Source organism: Solea senegalensis, linkage group LG7 (assembly GCF_019176455.1).
Source record: "Solea senegalensis isolate Sse05_10M linkage group LG7, IFAPA_SoseM_1, whole genome shotgun sequence".
In the NCBI taxonomy this organism is placed as follows: Eukaryota; Metazoa; Chordata; class Actinopteri; order Pleuronectiformes; family Soleidae; genus Solea; species Solea senegalensis.
Genome location: NC_058027.1, coordinates 6,934,881 through 6,954,903, shown reverse-complemented (window position 1 = coordinate 6,954,903; position 20,023 = coordinate 6,934,881). Strand labels below are relative to the sequence as shown.

The 20,023-nt window shown below is 44.1% G+C and overlaps 2 protein-coding genes across 2 annotated transcripts; both read right to left on the bottom strand.

Annotated features, from left to right (window-relative positions):
• Positions 1-233: 233 nt before the first annotated feature.
• On the bottom strand, positions 234-2,600 carry LOC122772064 (hatching enzyme 1.2-like). The gene is made up of 8 exons (XM_044029725.1): positions 2,481-2,600; positions 2,061-2,136; positions 1,793-1,948; positions 1,416-1,536; positions 1,154-1,332; positions 582-663; positions 369-493; positions 234-288 (listed from the first exon to the last, which is right to left on the bottom strand). Coding segments are annotated over exons 1-8 (819 nt in total). The 5' UTR covers positions 2,559-2,600; the 3' UTR covers positions 234-286.
• Positions 2,601-13,260: 10,660 nt separating this feature from the next.
• On the bottom strand, positions 13,261-17,422 carry LOC122772610 (general transcription factor II-I repeat domain-containing protein 2A-like). Its single transcript, XM_044030793.1, is given in 5 exon segments — positions 13,261-13,510; positions 13,676-13,698; positions 14,146-14,698; positions 14,700-15,465; positions 17,326-17,422. Coding segments are annotated over 5 exon segments (1,689 nt in total).
• Positions 17,423-20,023: the final 2,601 nt, after the last annotated feature.

Genomic DNA, 20,023 nt, shown 5'->3' with positions numbered 1-20,023 from the left:
TGCCTGTGTCGTACAAAGCGTTGCACATGTGCACTTGGACCTGTGATCTGTCCCATAGCAGAGGCTAAAGAAATAACCAAAGTAGGAGAAATGCTGACAATGGGCAAACAATATTGATCATTCATCTTATTAGTCACTATAACAGTAAAATAATTATGATAGATTTTTGTTGAAATGTTTCCCAGAAATGAGACAAAAAGGATGTAATGAGAGAATGAAAGAAGACTGCCGTATCATAGTTTCAATTACTTTATTTGATCGAGGCGATCAGGTCTTCTGACTGGATTCCTGTGTAAAAGAGAAAAGTAAATAGTGGATTATAAGTGTGTTGGTGATATTATTTGTATGTTTATTCACGATGAACTCACAGCATTTGTAGAGTGTGTTGAGCCTTGCAATATCGAGGCGGCTCATCTCTTTGGCATTGCCGAAGGACACATTGGAGTTAGGGATTGGAATCATGGTGGGCTGGTTGTTCTTAGAGAAGGCATATCTACAACAAGACATAGAGCATGTAAATGGCAACAGATGCACACACATATGAAGACACACAGGAAGACGGATGTGTAGTCAGTTCTTACTTGTGGTACTGCATGACAGAGTTGTAATCATAGGAAGTGCCCTGGTTGAGGGTGGCTATCTTCCTGAAGTTGTGCTCCATGCCTAAGACGAGCAAAAAGGGGTCAAAATTATTTTATTTTCTATTCGTTTATTAATTTTTTCTTTTTAACATATAAATCCTCTTGAGGGAGACAACTCTTCCCTCACATTCACACCTATGGGAATTTGTGCCAATCAACCAAAGCACAATCTTCATGTCTTCAGACTGTGGGAGGAAGATGGAGTACCTGAAGAACCTACGCACACATTGGTAAAACATGCAAACTCATTTCAGAAAAGCACTCAGCACAAAACACCTAAACCTGAGATGGTTTAGTCAAGTGCAGAGGAAGGATAGTGATTATATTGGACAAAAGATGTTGAAGATGGAGCTGCCAGGCAGGAGGAAAATAGGAAGACCACAGAGAAGATTCATGTTGTGAAGGAGGACATGTGGACAGTTGGTTTAACTGTTCTCATGTTAGAGAAACTGACATTATTATAGTGGTTTCCATTCTAATATTCCTGTGAGGAAAACAAATATCTATATTACCAGACTGGACATTGCCCAGCACGACTCTGATGTGGTTGTCCCTGTCAGAGCGGGTTTGTTCATGGTTGAATCCCAGAGCATGGAGCAGCTCATGCTGAACGGTGCCATGGTAAAGACATCCACTACGGGCCAGAGATACCACCTGCTTACCACCACGACGGCCAACGTAAGACCAACAGCTGGACAGAATGAAATATAAGTTGAAGATTGACGTTTGACAACATCTTTTAACACGAGCTCTTAATTTCTTCAGTTTTCTTACCCATTCTGAGATTCAATGCTCAGCCAGTCACGGTCAGTACTTCTCGTGGGCCTGAAGCGGATGCAGGAGAAGGAGGAGAAAGATTCCAGTCCACGGGTGATGATGGACCTTTCACGGGAGGCTGGCAAACATGATACCATAAGTTTTGTTTTTGTATTATCTCACAACACAATCAATGATCGACACATGGATAAATATTCCCCCCAGATCACATGAATATACCCCAGTATATGGAATAAGACTGTTCAAGGAATGGAATAGTTGGGTAGTTTAGCAGATCTATAGCTATATTTGCATTTTCGGTGTGTCATTTGGTCTGAAGATATATTCTGCCTTCACGTAGAACTTGTGAGCTTGTGGTTCCAACTGATACTCACAGAAGTGATTAGTGATGTAATAAGGAATGTAGATCTTTCCATCAGTCGACTTGCCCCACTTGCAGCCACGGCTGGTGCAGGGATCAGCATTTCTCTCAGCCTCATTGTCAATGGCAATGTCTCCTTCAATCAGAGTGGGTTCACCAGCGGAGCGGACTAAAACAATCATACGGCATCAAACAACTACTTTTACAAACTGCTGTAGTGTCACTGGAGAAACTTAGGGGATGAGTTCAGGCAACAGGGTGACTGCAGCATTCACACTTACTCAGATTACTGTTGGCTCTTTCCAGAAGTTCAGAGACTGAAAGCTCCCCCAAGTCCATCTCTGCAACTTCCTCTGCAAACGACATCAACAACAAAAACAATGCAATTTGACTTTACATAAAAAAACACACCAGTTCCTGTACTATGTATGTCAGTGCAATAGGTCTGATTGTACATACCTGCCTGCAAAATGGAGAGACACACATGTAAGAAACAAACATTTTAGAGAAACAAGTGTTAACAGACATCCTCAAATAAAGACCCAGATACTGAGTCTTACAAAGAAATGTTAAATATCAAAGTTACAATAACAAGTGGCTACCGCAGGAACTTCCAGTATGATAGAAGCTGAGTGATTATAAAGATGCAATAAACCCTATGTCAAATTATTTTAAATGATTATGTAAAGTATGATGCTTACCTCATTGTCTGCCCAACAGGAGGCAGACAGCAGCAGCAGAGCCAGTGCTGAAAACCTGAAAATAGACATGTGAACCATCTCAGCAAACCTGCAGGAAAAAGACACAATTCAATGTCAACTTTTTCTCAAAAGGAAGAGAATAGTGCTTGAACCACAACCAGAGGCAAACTTCATACACTGAGAGAAAGAACTTACCTGTGATCCTATGTGTGCAACCAAAGCATGACTCTAGGTTTTTTATACTTTCAGTTGTGTCACGTCAGCAAGACTAAATATGGATTATCTGAACACTGCAAAACCCAAAGAATCAGCTAAACTGGCAGGCTTATCAGTTCAATATACAGACGCAAATATAAATAGAAATGTGGCATTGTGGGTGGGAAAGGGGATGTGTGTTGCATGTGTTGAGTTTTCCATCATACTTTACAACAAGTGGAAGTGGAAAAGTTGGTGAAAGTAAATTGCGTGGACTGTATTACAATCTATGAACACAGTGAGTGTTGCAACATCTAATTATTCATAAATTAACATTGTCTTTTACGAGCATCTACAACGGCATAATAGCCATTAAATAAACAACTCTTTATTTGAAAGACAAAACAATACAGTCTTTTGTAAAACAGGGGACCTCGATTACACTGCAATACTTCACATGAAGCATAAGTTATTTTTAACTTCTACAGGTTAAAGTGTAATTTATTTAGTGCAACGTCTGTTATACTGTAAAAAAATAAGACAACCCTGGCTCTCTTAAACTGTGGAGTGGAACTCTAATTAATGTTACTGGTAAAACCAGTATTTGTGTTTTTCATGTCAACAAATATCTGCTGTGAAAAAGGTCTATTATGCCAGGTTTATTCAAGAAATTTGTGCATTACATTGACATGTTGTATCAGTTAAACTCAAAGTTGACAGACATAGAAATAACAAAGCTATTGGTGCCTTGGGACTTTTCCAAACTACTGTACGTTCTAAGAATTAAAAACGTACAGTAGTTTTGAATTCACCATATGAAGTGGACATGTTGTGGATGTCTGGTATCTAAATCAAGGCCAAACAAGGCTTATCAATAACATCCACCTCTATTAACCTGGGTCTGCTTGCTCAGCAGGTACACTAGTAAAAACAACCTGTTCATGAAGGCCAACGATGTAAAAACATGAACATTGCTGATCACAAGCAACAAAGTATCTCAGAGTTCTACTCAACTCTGAGCAATGTTTCCCAAATGTAGTGACCCACTTTTTAAAGATGGCAAAGTATTGTTACCAAAATAATATAAATGGTATATATAAATATAAAATTATATAAAATATTCTATTAATCATTTCAAAAAATCTCCTGCGATCTATCTTAGGAAATCATTGTCATAGAGTATGTGTTTGTTTTGTCCTTTCTCTGCTACTGTACAACAAGTTGGTACAAACTGGCAGATGGCATGGATGGAATGAACAAGGTGAATAATGAGCTGCATAGAGTCTGCCCAGCATTGAGGTATAGATTTATGCAAGTCTCATTATGTGGATTCATGATCAAACTGCTTCTAAGGACAGTGATATTAACAAAGATGTTACAAATATTGTTAATAATATTCTTTCATTAAGTTCATATTTATTTTTCAATGTCTTCATTAAGAAACAGATCTAAAAAAAGAAGAAAAATAGGGATTCCCCAAAAATGTATACTCAATATAAATATTCTACACACAAGTATTTAGTATGATTTCTGTTGGCACTGGAATGCTTTTGGGGAGAATGTGTTGAAGATTTCTTATGCTATGTTCTGGTTTAATATACCAGATGTAACACAGAGTTGCGATATAAAGGTGAGACAGAAACGTATTCCAGTTGACTGGGCAATGTTTATTAAATGGGAAAGGCTGGAAAAACAGCAACAGCAAGGTACTGACTGTCCTAGAAAATCAAGTTGAGATAAGCAAGTTAGCATGGGCCAATGAGGGTGCTGAACAAGATGAGTTCACCTCAGCACACATCACAGCAATTTGGCCATGATCCGAACTAAAAACTACGTGGCTGATGTGAATGCTTCGTTGATTGGACACGTTTGAATATTAATATTTCAAACGTGTGAATAATTCGCATGAATTAAACATACTAAAATAACAAAAAACATGTTCACTTTGGCTGAGTTGTCAAAGTGAACATGTTTGACAACAGGACTGGATGTGTCTGCCAGACGCTCAAACATTAAGAAAAATGTCTTCGGACCTCACTCATTAAATTTGTAATTTGTGGGTAATTATGCACCTAGAGCCCGCTGGTCCGAAAGAAGCAACCAGTAAACCACCTCGAAACCACGGGCAGTGCTCCCGAGCAAAATTGAGGAAAAGGGGAAAGGGATGCTTTCAACCACTGTACCCCAACACTAACAACCCGCCACCAATGAATCCCAAAGGTGAGACGCCGCTAAACCTATGAGAAAAAATTGAGACAAAACAATGCACACCTCGGGTCACACGGTGGTGTAGTGGTTAGCACTCTCGCCTTGCAGCTAGAAGACCTGGGTTCGAGCCCCGGTTGGAACAAGGGCCTTTCTGCATGGAGTTTGCATGTTCTCCCTGTGTGTGCATGGGTTCTCTCCGGGTTCTCTGTCTTCCTCCCACAATCCAAAAACATGTAATGTGGGGATTTAGGTAGGTATTTTGGACACTCTAAATTGACTATAGGAGTGAGTGTGAGAGTGAATGGTTGTTTGTCTCTATCTGTGTGTGTGGCCCTGTGATGGACTGGCGAACTGTCCAGGTTGTACCCCGCCTAAAGCCTGATGTAGCTGAGGGCTATAGGCACACCACCCCCTGCGACCCTCTGGTCGAAGCGGGAGATGATGACTGACTGACTGACAATGTACACCTCTTGATCAATATCACATTTCGTACGCATATACGAAAACAGCGCATAAACGGACACACGTGCGAGCACAAACACCATAAACGGAGACACACGTCACTATCTGAGGGAATCCCACAAAGGGAACCCCGCATCCCTGACGTCCCTTAACTTCTGCTCAACGTTTCATTTAACCATTTAATCACCGTCCCAAACTGAGATGCCAAATGACTGCGCACACAGACTAAATGCGGTCACACCACAAACGTCACAGACGGGCTTAAATAGCCTACCAAAAAAAGCACTGGACGAGCACCCAACTTTGTTACGACTGGCTCTAGGGACGCAACAAAGCACAGGTAATGGGACATGTGACATGAAAATAAGCCAAATTTATTTAAACAAAATACAAAGTAAATGTACAATGAAGTGTGGAAGTGAGTGTCAGTGGTGTATGAGGGTGCTTGTTGTCTAGTGTAAAACAAAACAAAATGAGGGGCGGCAGGCTGATGATCACAGGGGAAAAGAGAGATGGAGACAATCCAAACCACCAGGCTTTTATCAGATGGGAAGCTGGTCACAGGTGCTCCCAATCAGCAATCACAGCAACCTGCAACACACACACACACACACACACACCGAAAGGACACAGGAAGGGCTGAGGGCAATAACAATCATCCAGTTAAGCGGCACTGCAGTGGTCACAACCCTGGAGAACTCTGTCCATCAGCCTCTTGGAAAGTAGCAGGAGCTCCATGCAAGCCAACTGGCATCATTTTGAATTGAAAAAGTCCTGCTGGTGTCTGGAACACGGTGTAGGGTCCAGTGGCACCTGCCAGTACCCCTTGCACAGATTCAGGGTGGCGATGAATCTGGCAACACCAATCTTCTCTAGGAGATTGTGTCATGCTCCGTTTTTGATGTCATTTTATTGTGGTAGTTCCAGTACATTGAGAAGGCAGCAGCTGCAATGCAAAAAGCATAAAAGTATGAGGTGGCTGTGATGTGAAGCAGTGTGTAGTGTGGCTGTCCTGTGACGGATGGACTCAGGTCTGAGCCTCAGTCCTGCCTGTCCACTTTGTTAATGGTTTTATTCAGTAAAAGCACCATTACCTTCTTAGATGGGAGAACATAGGTAGGATTTAACGATTTAACAAATCTTTTAAATCCTTTGTCCTCCACAATACTATATGGCTGGGTGTCCTCAATCACCATGCTAACCAGGTCTTCATCTATTTGAGATTTTTCTCCTGAGGAATGAACAAAAACAAAGGACAAATATAAATATCACACACATTAACTTTAGTCACATTACTGCATGCTATATTATCATGGCATTATTGATGGCTCACCTGGTCTTGGTCCACATTCGGTGTTGTCCTTGTTCTCATGCAAAGCTCTGTAGTGCATGGATGAGGTGTTGTTGTATAACCCAGCTCCCTGGCACATAGCAAACACTTCACCTTGTACAAAAGTAAAGACAGCTGAAGATAAATTGCATTGCACAATCAATATTAATTATGAAAAAAAATCTTCTGTAGAAATATTACTGTACATACCTTGTTGGAAGAAATGAGATCAAAATGTTCCCACACAGGGGACATCCTCCTCTTCTTAACTGGCTCCATTCTCTCCTGACTCTCTCTCCTCGCTCTCCAAATTATCTCTACCTCTCTCCAAACTGTCTCCAAACTCTCACTGACCGCAACTCTCCATCAAACACCCACATTTTGAATGGAGCCTGAGGGGTTTATACCGCTGTCAAAACTTGCGGCGAAATCCGAACCACTTCCTGAATCAGTCACGTGGTACAGCCGGGCAGCGAGGCTTTGGACGTCATCATTTTCAGCTCCTCCCCTAAATGAAGCAAGCCTTGATACGCGCATCGTGGAAACGCCCCCTCCCCTACTCGGCACACGCTTCGAAGCCTCGATACGGAACGTCACATCACTAGTGGTGAGGTTTACTGATGACATCATCAGCAAACAGAAGTGCCTTTCCGCTTTGCAGAGCCCAGGAAAACAATAAAACCCTATTTTCTCAGCATTGGCTGAACTGTTAAAACAAACCTTTAAAACATAATACTTATAAACATTCTGAAACATCTATAAATTAAAGCTACAAATTACAACAGAAGATACCATATATTCTGCAGGGACTTGTGATGGGTAGCGGGCTTCCCTGCCAAACATGAAATAAAATGGTGAAAATTTGGTGGTCAGTTGTATTTTGGTACGTAAACCAAACATCACTGCATCCAGGTGTTTGTCCCACGTATCGGGCCTGTCTCCCACCAGTTTCCTAAGTGCTCTGAAATGCAATAGGAAAAATAATTGTATTTTTTACAACTGCTTAAAAGTATTTACAAAACTATTAGAATAAAGGTATCTGTACATGTATATATTTGTTGAATGTCACTTTGTGATGACCTTCAAATAATAGTTTGCTAAATATTCACACAAGATGGTGAGAAAAATTTCATGCAAGCAAGCCCTAGGTGTAGCCGAATCGTGATTGAGCCGGCAGTGATTGACAGGCCGAGGGGCGTACAAATACAGCTAGGATGAGATTGTGTGCCCTTATGCTTCCGGCGAGTGACTTCCGGTTGGCGTTGGTGTGGTGAATTGTTTGGCGTGGCGTGTACGGCGCGCCTCTGTGTCCTGTCTCCGCTACTATCAGGTAGTTGCCTGTGCACTTCCCTTGCCTGTAGATGCCCGCACAGCCTGGCACACTTAGCGAGTATTGTTTCGCCCTCTTGTAGCGCAACTGGTGCGGCTGCAGGCTGGGAGAGCGGAGCGCTCCGCGTCGGGGGTTGCTTGGATGACAGTCGGTACTCTCTGTGAGGTAAGCCGCTCGTTATCAATCAGCTGTTGGTTTGTTTACACCATAACGTTACCTGAGACTTGTTCTGCTGTACAGAAAAGCGGTGGGCTTGGCGATCGTGTCTCCCGCTGCCTTAGAGGCTGCACCTCTGTTCGCCACCTCTGTGTCCAGGGTTTTGCCGGTCATCGGCCGCCACGTCCGGAACAGAACTGCTGTTTTTGGTTTGACTGTTTTAATTAAGACTGTGCTGCTTAGAGTGGAGGTGAAGCCATCTGCGGATGACACGGCTTTGTACAGCCGCGACACCGCTCCCAACCAAGCTCCGTAGGAGCAATTATTCGGCCGTCCTCGACTCCGTCCACTGTCTTATTTAACAGGTGCTGTGGGTTGACACGTGCGGCAGCCCAACTCCCTGGTGGTGGTATCTTTTCACGAGTCCGTGTTTGGTGTGTTGTGTCACGGGTGGTGTTGTGTTGGATTTGCCCCTTTTGATTTTCTGCCGCCGTGGTAAGCCCCAGTCCTGTTCTTATATTATTATTGGTTTTGCCTTTGGAAGCATTGTTTTTATTGTTAGGAAACATTATATGTTAAATGAAATAAAATATATTTTGTAACATAGAACCCGCTCTCTGTCCTGTGTGTCGACGAACCTGTGTTGCCCTTTTAGAGATTTTATTCTATATTTCCTGGGGGCGAAAATTCCCCCAGGTGGCGTTGTCGCTGGTCTTCTCCCCTTGGTCCTGCCACATTCGCAAGAAAATATACTTAATATGCAACTGCATTTTACTTACCCTTGTATGGTTCCATTCATTTTTTTCCACCAGACGATTTGTTTGGGGGTGGTAGGGGGCACATAGGCTTCTTTTTATAGAAAAATTATTGCAGATGTTAGTGTTAACCTGTCTAAGAAGGAAATTACTAATTAATTAGCTCTCTTTTCGCCACAACTGTGCGGTAAAGCGAATGCAATACCGCACCAGCTGCTCCGATTCTCCGGCCCATCTCCCGCTCCCTCATCCCCTCACTCGTAAACAAGACCCCGAGATACTTGAACTCCTTCACCTAGGGCAAGAAGTCACTCCCTACCCGGAGAAGGCAATCTACCGGTTTCGTGCTAAGAGCCATGGCCTCAGACTTAGATGTGCTGATCTAATCCCGAGTGCTTCACACTCAGCCACGAACCAATCCAGTGAGTGCGAAGCTCACAGGCCGACGAAGCCACGAGGACTACATCATCTGCAAAAAGCAGCGACGAGATCTCAAGACTGCCAAACCACAACCCCCCTCCCCCACGACTACACCTCAATATCCGATCCATGAAAATCACAAACAGGATTGGTGATAAACCTCAGCCCTGGCAAAGGCCAACACCCACAGGAAACAGGCCCAATTTAGTGCAGAGAACCCGGACACAGCTACTTTGGGCGTATAGGGATTGGATGGCCCTAAGTAGTGCCCCCCTCACCCCATACTCCCGCAGCACCTCCCACAGTATCTCCCAGGGAACCCGATCATACGCCTTCTCCAGGTCCACAAAACACATGTAGACTGGATGGGTGTACTCCCAGGCCCTCTCCAGGATCCCTGCAAGAGTAAAGAGCTGGTCCTTTGTTCTACGACCAGGATGGAATCTGCATTTTTCCTCTTGAATCTGAGGTTGTTGTTGCAATGTTGAAAAGACATTTCATCCAAGAAAGCCCCTCCACACCCAAAGCCTTCAGCATTTCTGGGCGGATCTCATTAACCCCCCGGAGCCTTGCCACTGCAGAGTTGTGGCAAGGCCCTGAATGTGTTTTCCAGAAACATGTTGTTGCAGACCGATAGTCCTTCTCCATGTCCTCTCCGAAACATACCCACTGCTTTGCGTCTGCCACAGCAGAGGCTGCCGCCCTTCAGGCCTGTCGGTACCCTGCGACTGCCTCAGGAGTCCTCCATGATAGCATATCCCAGAAACACTCCTTCTTCAGTCGAACAGCTTCCCTGACCACCGGGCTCCACCATATTCAAGGGTTACCGCCCCTTGAGGCACCTAAGGCCCTGAAGCCACAGCTCTCCGCTCGGCTTTCACAATAGAGGCTTTGAACAATGCCCATTCAGGTTCAATGTCCCCAGCCTCCACAGGGATACAGGAAAAGCTCCGCCGGTGAGAGTTGAAGGCCTCTCGGACAGGGGCATCCTCCAAACAATCCCATTTCATCCACACTACACGTTTGGGTTTACCAGATCTGTCCAGAGTCCTCCCCCATCCTCCATTATTATTATTATTACATGTCATTTAGCAGACGCTTTTATCCAAAGCGACTTACAAAAGTGCATTTAAACATTTGGGTACAAATAAGAGCTAGAAGTAAGTAAGAGCTTCAAGTAGGTCAAACTATGAAGTGCTAGTCATAAGTGCGATGTACAAGTTTTTTGTTTTTTTTTGTCGTCTTAGTCGAGGTAGATTCGGAAGAAATTCAATTCAATTCAATTCAATTTTATTTGTATAGCGCCAAATCATAACATACATTATCTCAAGGCACTGTACATAGATAACATCAAGGAGAGCAGAGAACCCCAACAGTTCACACAATGAGCAAGGAAGAAATCTCTGACAGAACCAGGCTCAGAGATGTGCGGTCATCTGCCTCGACCGGTTGGGGTGAAAGGAAAAATGGGGGACAGTGGAGAGGTGGGGGACAGAAAATGGGGGGAGAGAAAGAACAAGAGGGAGATGAGGGAGAGACAGAAGAGAGAGAGGGAGACCAGCAGCAGATACACAACAACTGTATCAGGTTACAAGTTTATACAGTTACTGATATCGACTTTTTAATTACAAAATAATAATAATGGTAACGATGAGCGTAGCCTCAGAAACTGGATCTTGATCCTGCAACCTGCATGATGAGAATACAGAGAGAGAGGGAGGGAAGGAAGGAAAGACACAAACTAGGGAGAGAAAGAGACAAGGTTAATGACATATAAAAAGTCATAATCAAATCCTGAGTGTGAGAGAGTGAATGTGCGTGTACCACAGGAAAATCCCCCAGCAGTTTAGTTCTATAGCAGCATAACTAAGAGATGGTCCAGGTTTCCCTGAACCAGCTCTAACTATAAGCTTTATCAAAAAGGAAAGTTTTAAGTTTAACTTTAAATACAGAGAGAGTGTCTGCCTCCCGAACTATCATTGGAAGCTGGTTCCACAGGAGAGGAGCCTGGTAACTAAAGGCTCTGCCTCCCATTCTACTCTTACAGACTCTGGGAACCACAAGTAAACCTGTATTTTGTGACCTAAGTGGTCTATTAGGGTGATAGGGTAAGACTAGGTCTTTCAGGTATGAAGGGGCCTGACCATTAAGTGCTTTGTACGTGAGGAGGAGGATTTTAAATTTAATTCTAAACTGTACGGGGAGCCAGTATAGAGAAGCTAACACTGGAGTTATATGGTCTCTCTTTCCAGTTCCTGTCAGAACTCGTGCTGCAGTATTTTGAATTAATTGAAGGATTCAGTTAATAACAGACTTGTTAGAACATCCTGCTAATAAGGAGTTACAGTAATCTAATCTAGATGTAACAAAAGCATGAACTAGTTTTTCAGCATCCTGTAAAGACAGAATGTTTCTAATTTTCATAATGTTCCGCAGGCGGAAGAAGGCTGTTCTGGAAATTAGTTTTATGTGTGAATCAAAAGACATTTCCTGGTCAAAAGTAACTCCAAGGTTCCTCACAGTGGAACTAGAAGCCAGGGTGATGTCATCTAAAGTGACAATGTGATCAGAAAGTTTTTCTCTGAGGTGTTTAGGGCCGAGTATAATGACCTCAGTTTTTTCTGAGTTTAAAAGTAGAAAGTTACAGGTCATCCAGGACTTAATGTCTCTGAGACATTCCTGGAGTTGAACAACCTGATTTATTTCATCCGGCCTCATCGATAGATATAGCTGTGTGTCATCTGCAAACAATGAAAGTCTATGTTATGCTTTCTAATAATGTTCCCTAGAGGAAGCATATATAAGGTAAAAAGTATAGGCCCAAGCACTGAGCCTTGTGGAACTCCACAATTAACTTTTGTTTGTAGTGAGGCTTTATCATTAACGTGAACAAACTGGAATCTGTCAGATAAGTATGATTTAAACCAGCAGAGGGCAGCACCTGCGATACCAAGAGTCTGCTCCAATCTCTGCAGTAGAATATCATGGTGTCAAATGCAGCACTAAGAAACTGTCTAACTGTGCACCTGGTGCTTCTAAAGCTCTTGTGCTAGAAGATGAGTCAATCCCAATATGAGGGAGGAAATGATCAATTTTTTCTCTAATTGATGTTATTTTATTCACAAAAAAGTTCATAAAGTCATCACTGCTTAGTGTTAAAGGAATAGATGGTTCAGTGAAGCTATGGCTCTGTGTCAGCCTGGCTACAGTGCTGAAAAGAAATCTATGATTATTCTTATTTTCTTCAATTAGAGAAGAATTATAGGCAACTCTAGCTTTGTGTAGGGCTTTTTTGTAAGCTACAAAACCATCTTTCCAGGCTATATGAAGTTCCTCTAGGTTACTGGAACGCAATTTTCTTTCTAATCTACGTAACGTCTGTTTAAGAGCACGAGTATTGGAGTTAAACCATGGTGCTCGTGGACGATAAACTGTGACTATTATAATTGGTTTCTGTGATTTACAACTAGGATGAGATAGATTAAGAATAAGGCTTTCGAACGATGAATATCCTGGTTTGGGCTTGGGATTGATTAATAATCTAGTATTAAAAATGGCTGCTATTCCTCCTCCTCGGCCTGAGCTTCTAGGAATATGGGTATTAGCATGAGTGGGTGGAGTTGATTAATTTAGACTGACATAATGTGTTTTTTCTGACCCAACTCACCACCATATGTTGATCAGTTGACAGCTCTGCCCCTCTCTTCACCCGAGTGTCCAGAACTTGCGGCCTCAGATCCGATGAAATGATCACAAAATCAATCATCGACCATTGACAAGTATTAGTACACTTATGAGCGTCCTTATGTTCTAACATGGTGTTTGTTATGGATAATCCATGACTCGCAAAGAAATCCAACAACAAACGACCACTCTGATTCAGATCAGGTAGGCCTTTCCTCCCAATCACACCTCTCCAGGTTTTTACCCATTGTTGCCCACATGTGCGTTGAAATCTCCCAGCAGAACTATGGAGTCCCCCGACAGAGCCCCTTGCAGGACTCCATCTAGGGCCTCCAAGAAGGCCGAATACTCCGTGCTCTGGCTCTTTCCCCCACAGCGAGGTGACATCCACGTCTCCAGAGCCAGCTTCTTCCCACCAGGTCCAGTACGTCGAGACCCCCGACCTTCACTGCCACCCATATGGCAGCGCACCCGACCCCAGTCGTTCTCCCTGCAGGTGGTGGGTCCACAGGAGGATGACGAAGAGGCCACGGGACTTTTTCACGCTGTGCCTGGCCGGGCCCTGTGGCAGACCCGGCCACCAGGCGCTCGCTCACGGGCCCTCCGTCTACATTAGTATAGATTATTATATAAAGGCATCAGCTGCGAAACAGACCAAGACACGGCCTCAAATACATCCTATTTCCACATCAAAACAAAGGGTCAAAAACACAAAGAGCAGTCCAAAACCAGGTAGATGCACAGACAAGGGAAAACAGATAGCAAAATCCAAACAGGTAGGTTGACTAATCTAACCCTCATCCCTCCCTCTAGAGCAGTCATGTCAAAGTCAAATACACAGGGGGCCAAAATAAAAAAAAAATGGTGTGGAGGGCCGGGCTGGTTCAATGTTTATTAAAACTCGCAATTATTGCACATATTGAACCAATACCGATAACACAGCCTACATTGCACTTAACATTAATAATTAAATTAAATTAAATTAAATTAAATTAAATTAAATTAAATTAAATTAAATTAAATTAAGCAAAACATAAATAAAATCAGTTGCAATCTTTTCTCAAGGCTAAAGAAATATCAAGTGCAAGTCCTTACTGCTCACTTGTCTGGGGCTCAGCTCGATACTTGGTGTCTCATCTTGATGAGTACAAGTTCATCAATGTTTGGCGTCTGAGCTGAGGAAATCCTCAGAACTGAGTTCAGGTGTTCATCAGTAAGACGACTCCTATGTGATGTTTTGTTTAGTTTCATCAACGAAAACAGTTGTTCACACAGGTATGTGCTGCCAAACATAGACAGCGTGCGAGCAACTTGGGTGCGCAGCTCAGGCATTGTGTCGGGGATGAAACGTGCAAACTCAGCAGCGCTCACGGACTCAAATTTTGCCTTCAGGGTGTCATTACACTGAAGCTCAATCAGCTCCATTTGGAGATTTACTGGTGCACTTTCCACGTCAACTGCAATGCTGAGCAGTTGAAGCCTGCTTTTTTGGGCTTCAAAGTCGGAAAATCGTCAGCTGAAGTTGGCAGCAAGTATGCCGAGTTTGTCAGCAAACAGTGTACTCGGGAACACGACAGTAGGCTCACTAAGCTCAGTAGGCTGTTTAGAGACCAGCTCGTGCATGGTCTTGCAACACGAAAAATGGGCAAAGTTATTTTATCGCATCTGCGTTTCCCAGCTTGGTTTTAAACGCCCTCACAGTAGAATACATGTCAGAGATGACATGGCCCCGCCCCTGCAGCAGCAGGTTCAGTTCATTCAGATGGCCAGCGATGTCACACAGAAATGCGACTTCACACAGGAACTTTTCATCACGGAGCTCTGTTGTGTCTTTCCCTTTGCTTTCCATGAACACACAGATATCCTCACGCAGCCTGAAGTACCTTTTCAACACCTTTCCCTTGCTTAGCCACCGCACCTCTGTGTGATAGGGCAGGTCACCATACTCAGAATTTAACTCCTCCAGAAACGTCTTGAACTGGCGGTGATTTAAACCTTTTGCTCTAATGAAGTTAACTGCTCGTGTTATGGTGCTCATTACATGTTCCATTTTCAAAGCTTTGCCACACAACGACTCCTGGTGTATGATGCAGTGATAAGATATCAGCTCACCCGTGCCGTCGTTCTCCTTTTTTCTCTCCCGAATCCTTGCCACCAAGCCACTTTTATGACTGCACATTGTGGGCGCTCCGTCTGTTGTTAGTCCCACAAGTTTATCCCAAGGCAGCTCCATGTCATTTACACACCCAGATACCTGTTCATACAGATCCTTTCCTGTAGTTGTGCCATGCATTGGACATAATCCCAACAACTCTTCTGTCACGCACAGGCTTGAGTCCACTCCTAGGATGAAAATTGACAGCTGAGCAATGTCCGATATGTCGGTGCTCTCATCCACAGCAAGGGAGTATGCGATGAAATGTTTTCCTTTTCCCACAAGCGGTTCTTTAAAGGGGACATATTATGCAAAATCAACTTTTTAACCATTTCAATACTTATATTTGGGACTCTGGAGGCCCTAGCAGTCGCCAAAGTGTGGAAAAAGAATACTCAGTCATGTTTTTGTGGTCCCCCTTAGTGTAAGTATAGGCGAAAAAACGCTTGATGTTGAATTCCCTGCGCTTATGACGGCAGCATGCGCATTTCACCGCAAATGTTACCGCCCCACCAGTAAGTTTACTTCGTGAGCTCCACCTTAGCTCCACCTTGTCCCCGCGAGAGTGCAGGCGAGGGAGGAAGAGCGGTATTCTGTCAACGCGGAGGGACAAGTGTGCTGTTGGTGGCTGCACAGTGGAGCACAGTGTTTTACAGAGGATTTTCTATATGGAGCTAATGTGCCGGATAAAGTCAGCAAACGTGTGTTCGTGTGTTCGCACCACTTCACATCAGACTGCGGCCAGCGGTCGCAGCGGAGCACAGACTCAGTCTGATACAATCACATACAGCAGCAGTTTATGCAGCTCGCCGCTGACGATCAGCTGTGCTGCACTCTCTGTGTCACCGCTGCTCGCCGGGACTGAAGATTTCTTTTTAACTCTGCTACCTTCTGTAGCCTTTGTTCTATGATCATATTCTTGTATTTGTCTTTCTGTGTGTCTGTGTGTTTCGTTGATGTTTCATAGTGCCTTCTTAAGTTATACTCTTTCATAACAGACAAGCTGTCTCCACACACAAGACACACCGGCTTTCCTCTTACTTCAGTGAACATGTATTTTGCCTCCCACCTGTCTTGAAACCCCCTGTTTTCAGTGTCTACCTTTCTTTTTGCCATCTTGGGGGAGAGGGAGATGAAAATTGACTGCGATGTTCAGTCCTTCACTGTGACTGTGCTGCTGCTCATGAAGAGAAGACGTGGGATCGCGGTGCTGTTTATGGTTATGGTGCTGTGGGCACATAATACTGCGGGCCGGTTTTAATAGTAATTAAATATCATCCCACGGGCCAGAGATAACTCATTCATCCGGCCCGCGGGCCTCTATGTGCTCTAGAGTGACAGTCTATCACTCCTGCATCACCTGGTTCTCCACCATACAATGAACTACTTCAAATGCATTTTATTGTTGGTATTTATTGTTAGTGAAACATACACGCATACATACAACTGATAAGAGTCTTTTGTGATGAAAGTGGTATGCTCCAAATGAAAATTAGAGCAGTTAGTCTCCCATATCTGCTCAAGAGAAAGACCTGCTCAGTGCAAAAGGTCACCCTTAATACTTTTCACTTGAGCCTATTTTTTCTGAAAATATTAATATTATTTACAAATTTCCTTTATTATCTGGTTGTCTTGGCTACTAACAATGAGACTGACAATTGGCCTATCATAGGCAGGTAGAGTAGACAAAAATTGTACTTAAATAAGACTATTTTTTACTTTAGAACAATATTAGGCTCCTCAAGTATCAATAAAAAGTAATCATCCAAATAACTACTTGGTATTTGCTGAAAAAACTAAAACTCAGTTGTCAAATAAGAACATGAATGTAATCAATCAATTACAGTAATGATCTGCAAATACATGTTTTTAAAACAATACCCCTTTTACTAAAACAAAACACTGAGTATTGTTACTGTCATGATTTTCATGATCCCTCCTCATCAGCCACTCCCTCCTCATCAGCTCAACTCCACTCACCCGTTCACAGCAGCTGCACCTGATCACTAATCAGCCCACTATATATACGCCTCTCCACCATGCAGTCACTGCCAGATTGTTCTATGTCACCAGTACTAGTCTCTCCCGTGTTTTTTGGATTGATTCCCTGTCCCCGACCTGCCTCCTCTGTCTCTACCCCGTTGATCTACTCTGCCTTCCGCCCTTGACAACGGATTCTGCCTGCTCCCAGCCTGACTTCTGCCTGTTTGTTCCTGTGGCGGAACAGCTCTGCACCGGACCTGTCATCTCCCTGGTGAAAGACTATCGCTGAACATTGGGTTAAATAAACATCATTACCAACTGTCTGCCTGCCTCTGTGCATTGCAATTGGGTCTTTCTCTGACACATTACAGTACAGTCTGGCCAGACATGGACCCAGCACACACCATCAAGCAGCTGGCAGGCCTGGGTCTAGTTGAGGATCAGTTCCAACGCCATGAGGCAATCTTAGCCCCCACCGCACCGAGTAAGGCATCACTGCACTAGCTGCTCAGGTCCAGCAGCTCACCACCGCCCTAGCTCAGATCTTCGCTCCACCAGTCTCCCCGGATCCACCCCCACTGGCTCCAACTAAGCATGGTCTTGTCTTGGAACCTTGGGTCGGGGTCCCCGAGCGCTATGCCGGCAATGCGGAGGGCTGTATTCCATTCCTCACACACTGTTCCATTCTCTTTAATCTCAAGCCCAACACCCTTGCCACCGAGGAAGCCAGGGTGGCATTCACCATGAATCATCTGACGGGTCGCGCTTGACTGTGGGGAACGGCTGAGTGGGAACGACGCACGCCAGCCTGCTCTTCCTTCAACTGATCTTCGTAAGGTATTCGGGGTGGCCTCGCGGGGTCCCGACACCTCCGGTGGTAGCTCGCTCTAGTTTCTCACAACCTGCCCTCCTCACTGGACGGCATCATCAAGCTGGTTTCCTGCATTGACAGACGCATCCTAGCCAGACGACAGGAGAGGCGCTTGGATCGACGTCCGGTTTCCGTCAAGGCCTTGGACGGCCGCCTTCTAAAGACTGTCACCCACCAGACTGTGCACATTTGCATGCTCCTCTTTGCCAACCATCATGAGACTGTGCAGTCTCCTCGACATCCGCTTCTCCTGGGGTTCCCCTGGCTCCATCGTCATAACCCTTTCATCCGTCGCTGCCGCAGGACTTGGATCCGAGCCCGAGCCGCCCTTCTTCGGGCCGTCCTTCTTCAGGCCGCCGGCCGCTACACCACCGCTGCCAACCACCACCGCTCCCAGGCCCCGGAGTACCAACCTGGACAGAGGGTCTGGCTCTCCACCCGTGATCTTCCTCTGAGGCTAGAGTCCAAGAAGCTGGCTCCTCGGTTCCCCAGGTTCATGCGGGTCCATCCCAACTTCCATGTCTCCAAGATTGAACCAGTACAAGAGAGCACTCTGGTTCGCGTTTCTCCGCCTCCTCGCCTCATTGATGGGGGGCCCATTTACACTGTTCGTTGTATCTTGCGGTTCCAGTGGCATGATAGAGGGCTCTAATACCTGGTGGACTGGGAGGGCTACGGTCCGGAATAGGGGTCCTGGGTCCCTGCAAGGCACATATTGGACCACACACTCATCAGAGAGTTCGATCAATGCCACCCGGATCAGAAATTAATGATCCACACATTACTGCCCATCTCTGGGCCTAATCTTGATACCATGCGAGTGCACCATGCGTGCTTAATAAATGTCCTAACATAGTCTGAACTTGCACATCAAAGGTGTTGGCCTTTCAACGGAAATTGAAAGGCTAATTTCCGGAAATGAGTTTTTCCGTTATCCATCTGGATATGTCCTATTTGTTTTATAATTCACAATGTCGTTATCAACGGGCTGATCCATTTTAGTCTCTTGAGACCAGTTGCCTGATGGATTATGATCAATTAGCCTAACCTATGGTGTCATTGATTAATTGTGAGGTGCGTACCCACGTGACTTAAAGGCTTTCTGTATTCCTCTTATCCTCATCTCTTACTATCAATAATGGACAGCTATTTTTTTTGTTTTAAAACATTTCATATAAGAAACTGATTATTTTACAACACAATTGCCTCTTTATTGTTGGAAGTACTTTGACATTCAGGCTCCTAATTTCTCATTATTTGTTATATAATTACTGTGACGTGGAAAAACTCCTGCATTGTTTTCTGCATTTATTTCCTAATCTTCATAAAATCATTGAAACTGAGGTATTGAAATATAACTTTATTTATAGATCAAAGCGGTGTAAAATCACATTGCAACAACGATAACAACAACAACAAAATAAAAGTGGCAAGGAATCTACCCAATTGTTGACAACTAGGCTACATTATGAAAACATCAGGTTACTTTTTTTATCTGCGCCAATATTTTTCCGTAGCCTCTTCACTTGGGCTACAGGACATTTCTATTGCACAGTAAAAAAAAACATTTCTCTCGGTGCTGTGCCTGCCAGCTGACCCGTATATTACATGTACGAGTAGACCTACGCTCACTTCCTCTGAACTGATGCTCCCGTCAAGGGCAGCCGTTTTTCGGCAAGCAGTCTCTTTTCGCCACTACACTGAAAAATGCGTATGAAAGATGAGTGCTAATGCGCTGCACATAGATACGCTGTATGAAAGTGTGAGTGAATGGGTGTGAATGTGTGAATGGCAAAACTGTCATTTTATCTATCAAACCCTTCATTTTCCTCTTTCTGTGTTTTATGTTAATAGACTTGTGGTGAAGATGACTCTGGATGAGCACAGCTCAGTTGCTGGTGTCATCAGTGCAGAAATGGTGGTGTGCTGTTGTGTCAGGGGTAAACTGGTGTTTTTGTGCCACCTGTAGGCCCCATGGACCAGGGGTGGAAAAT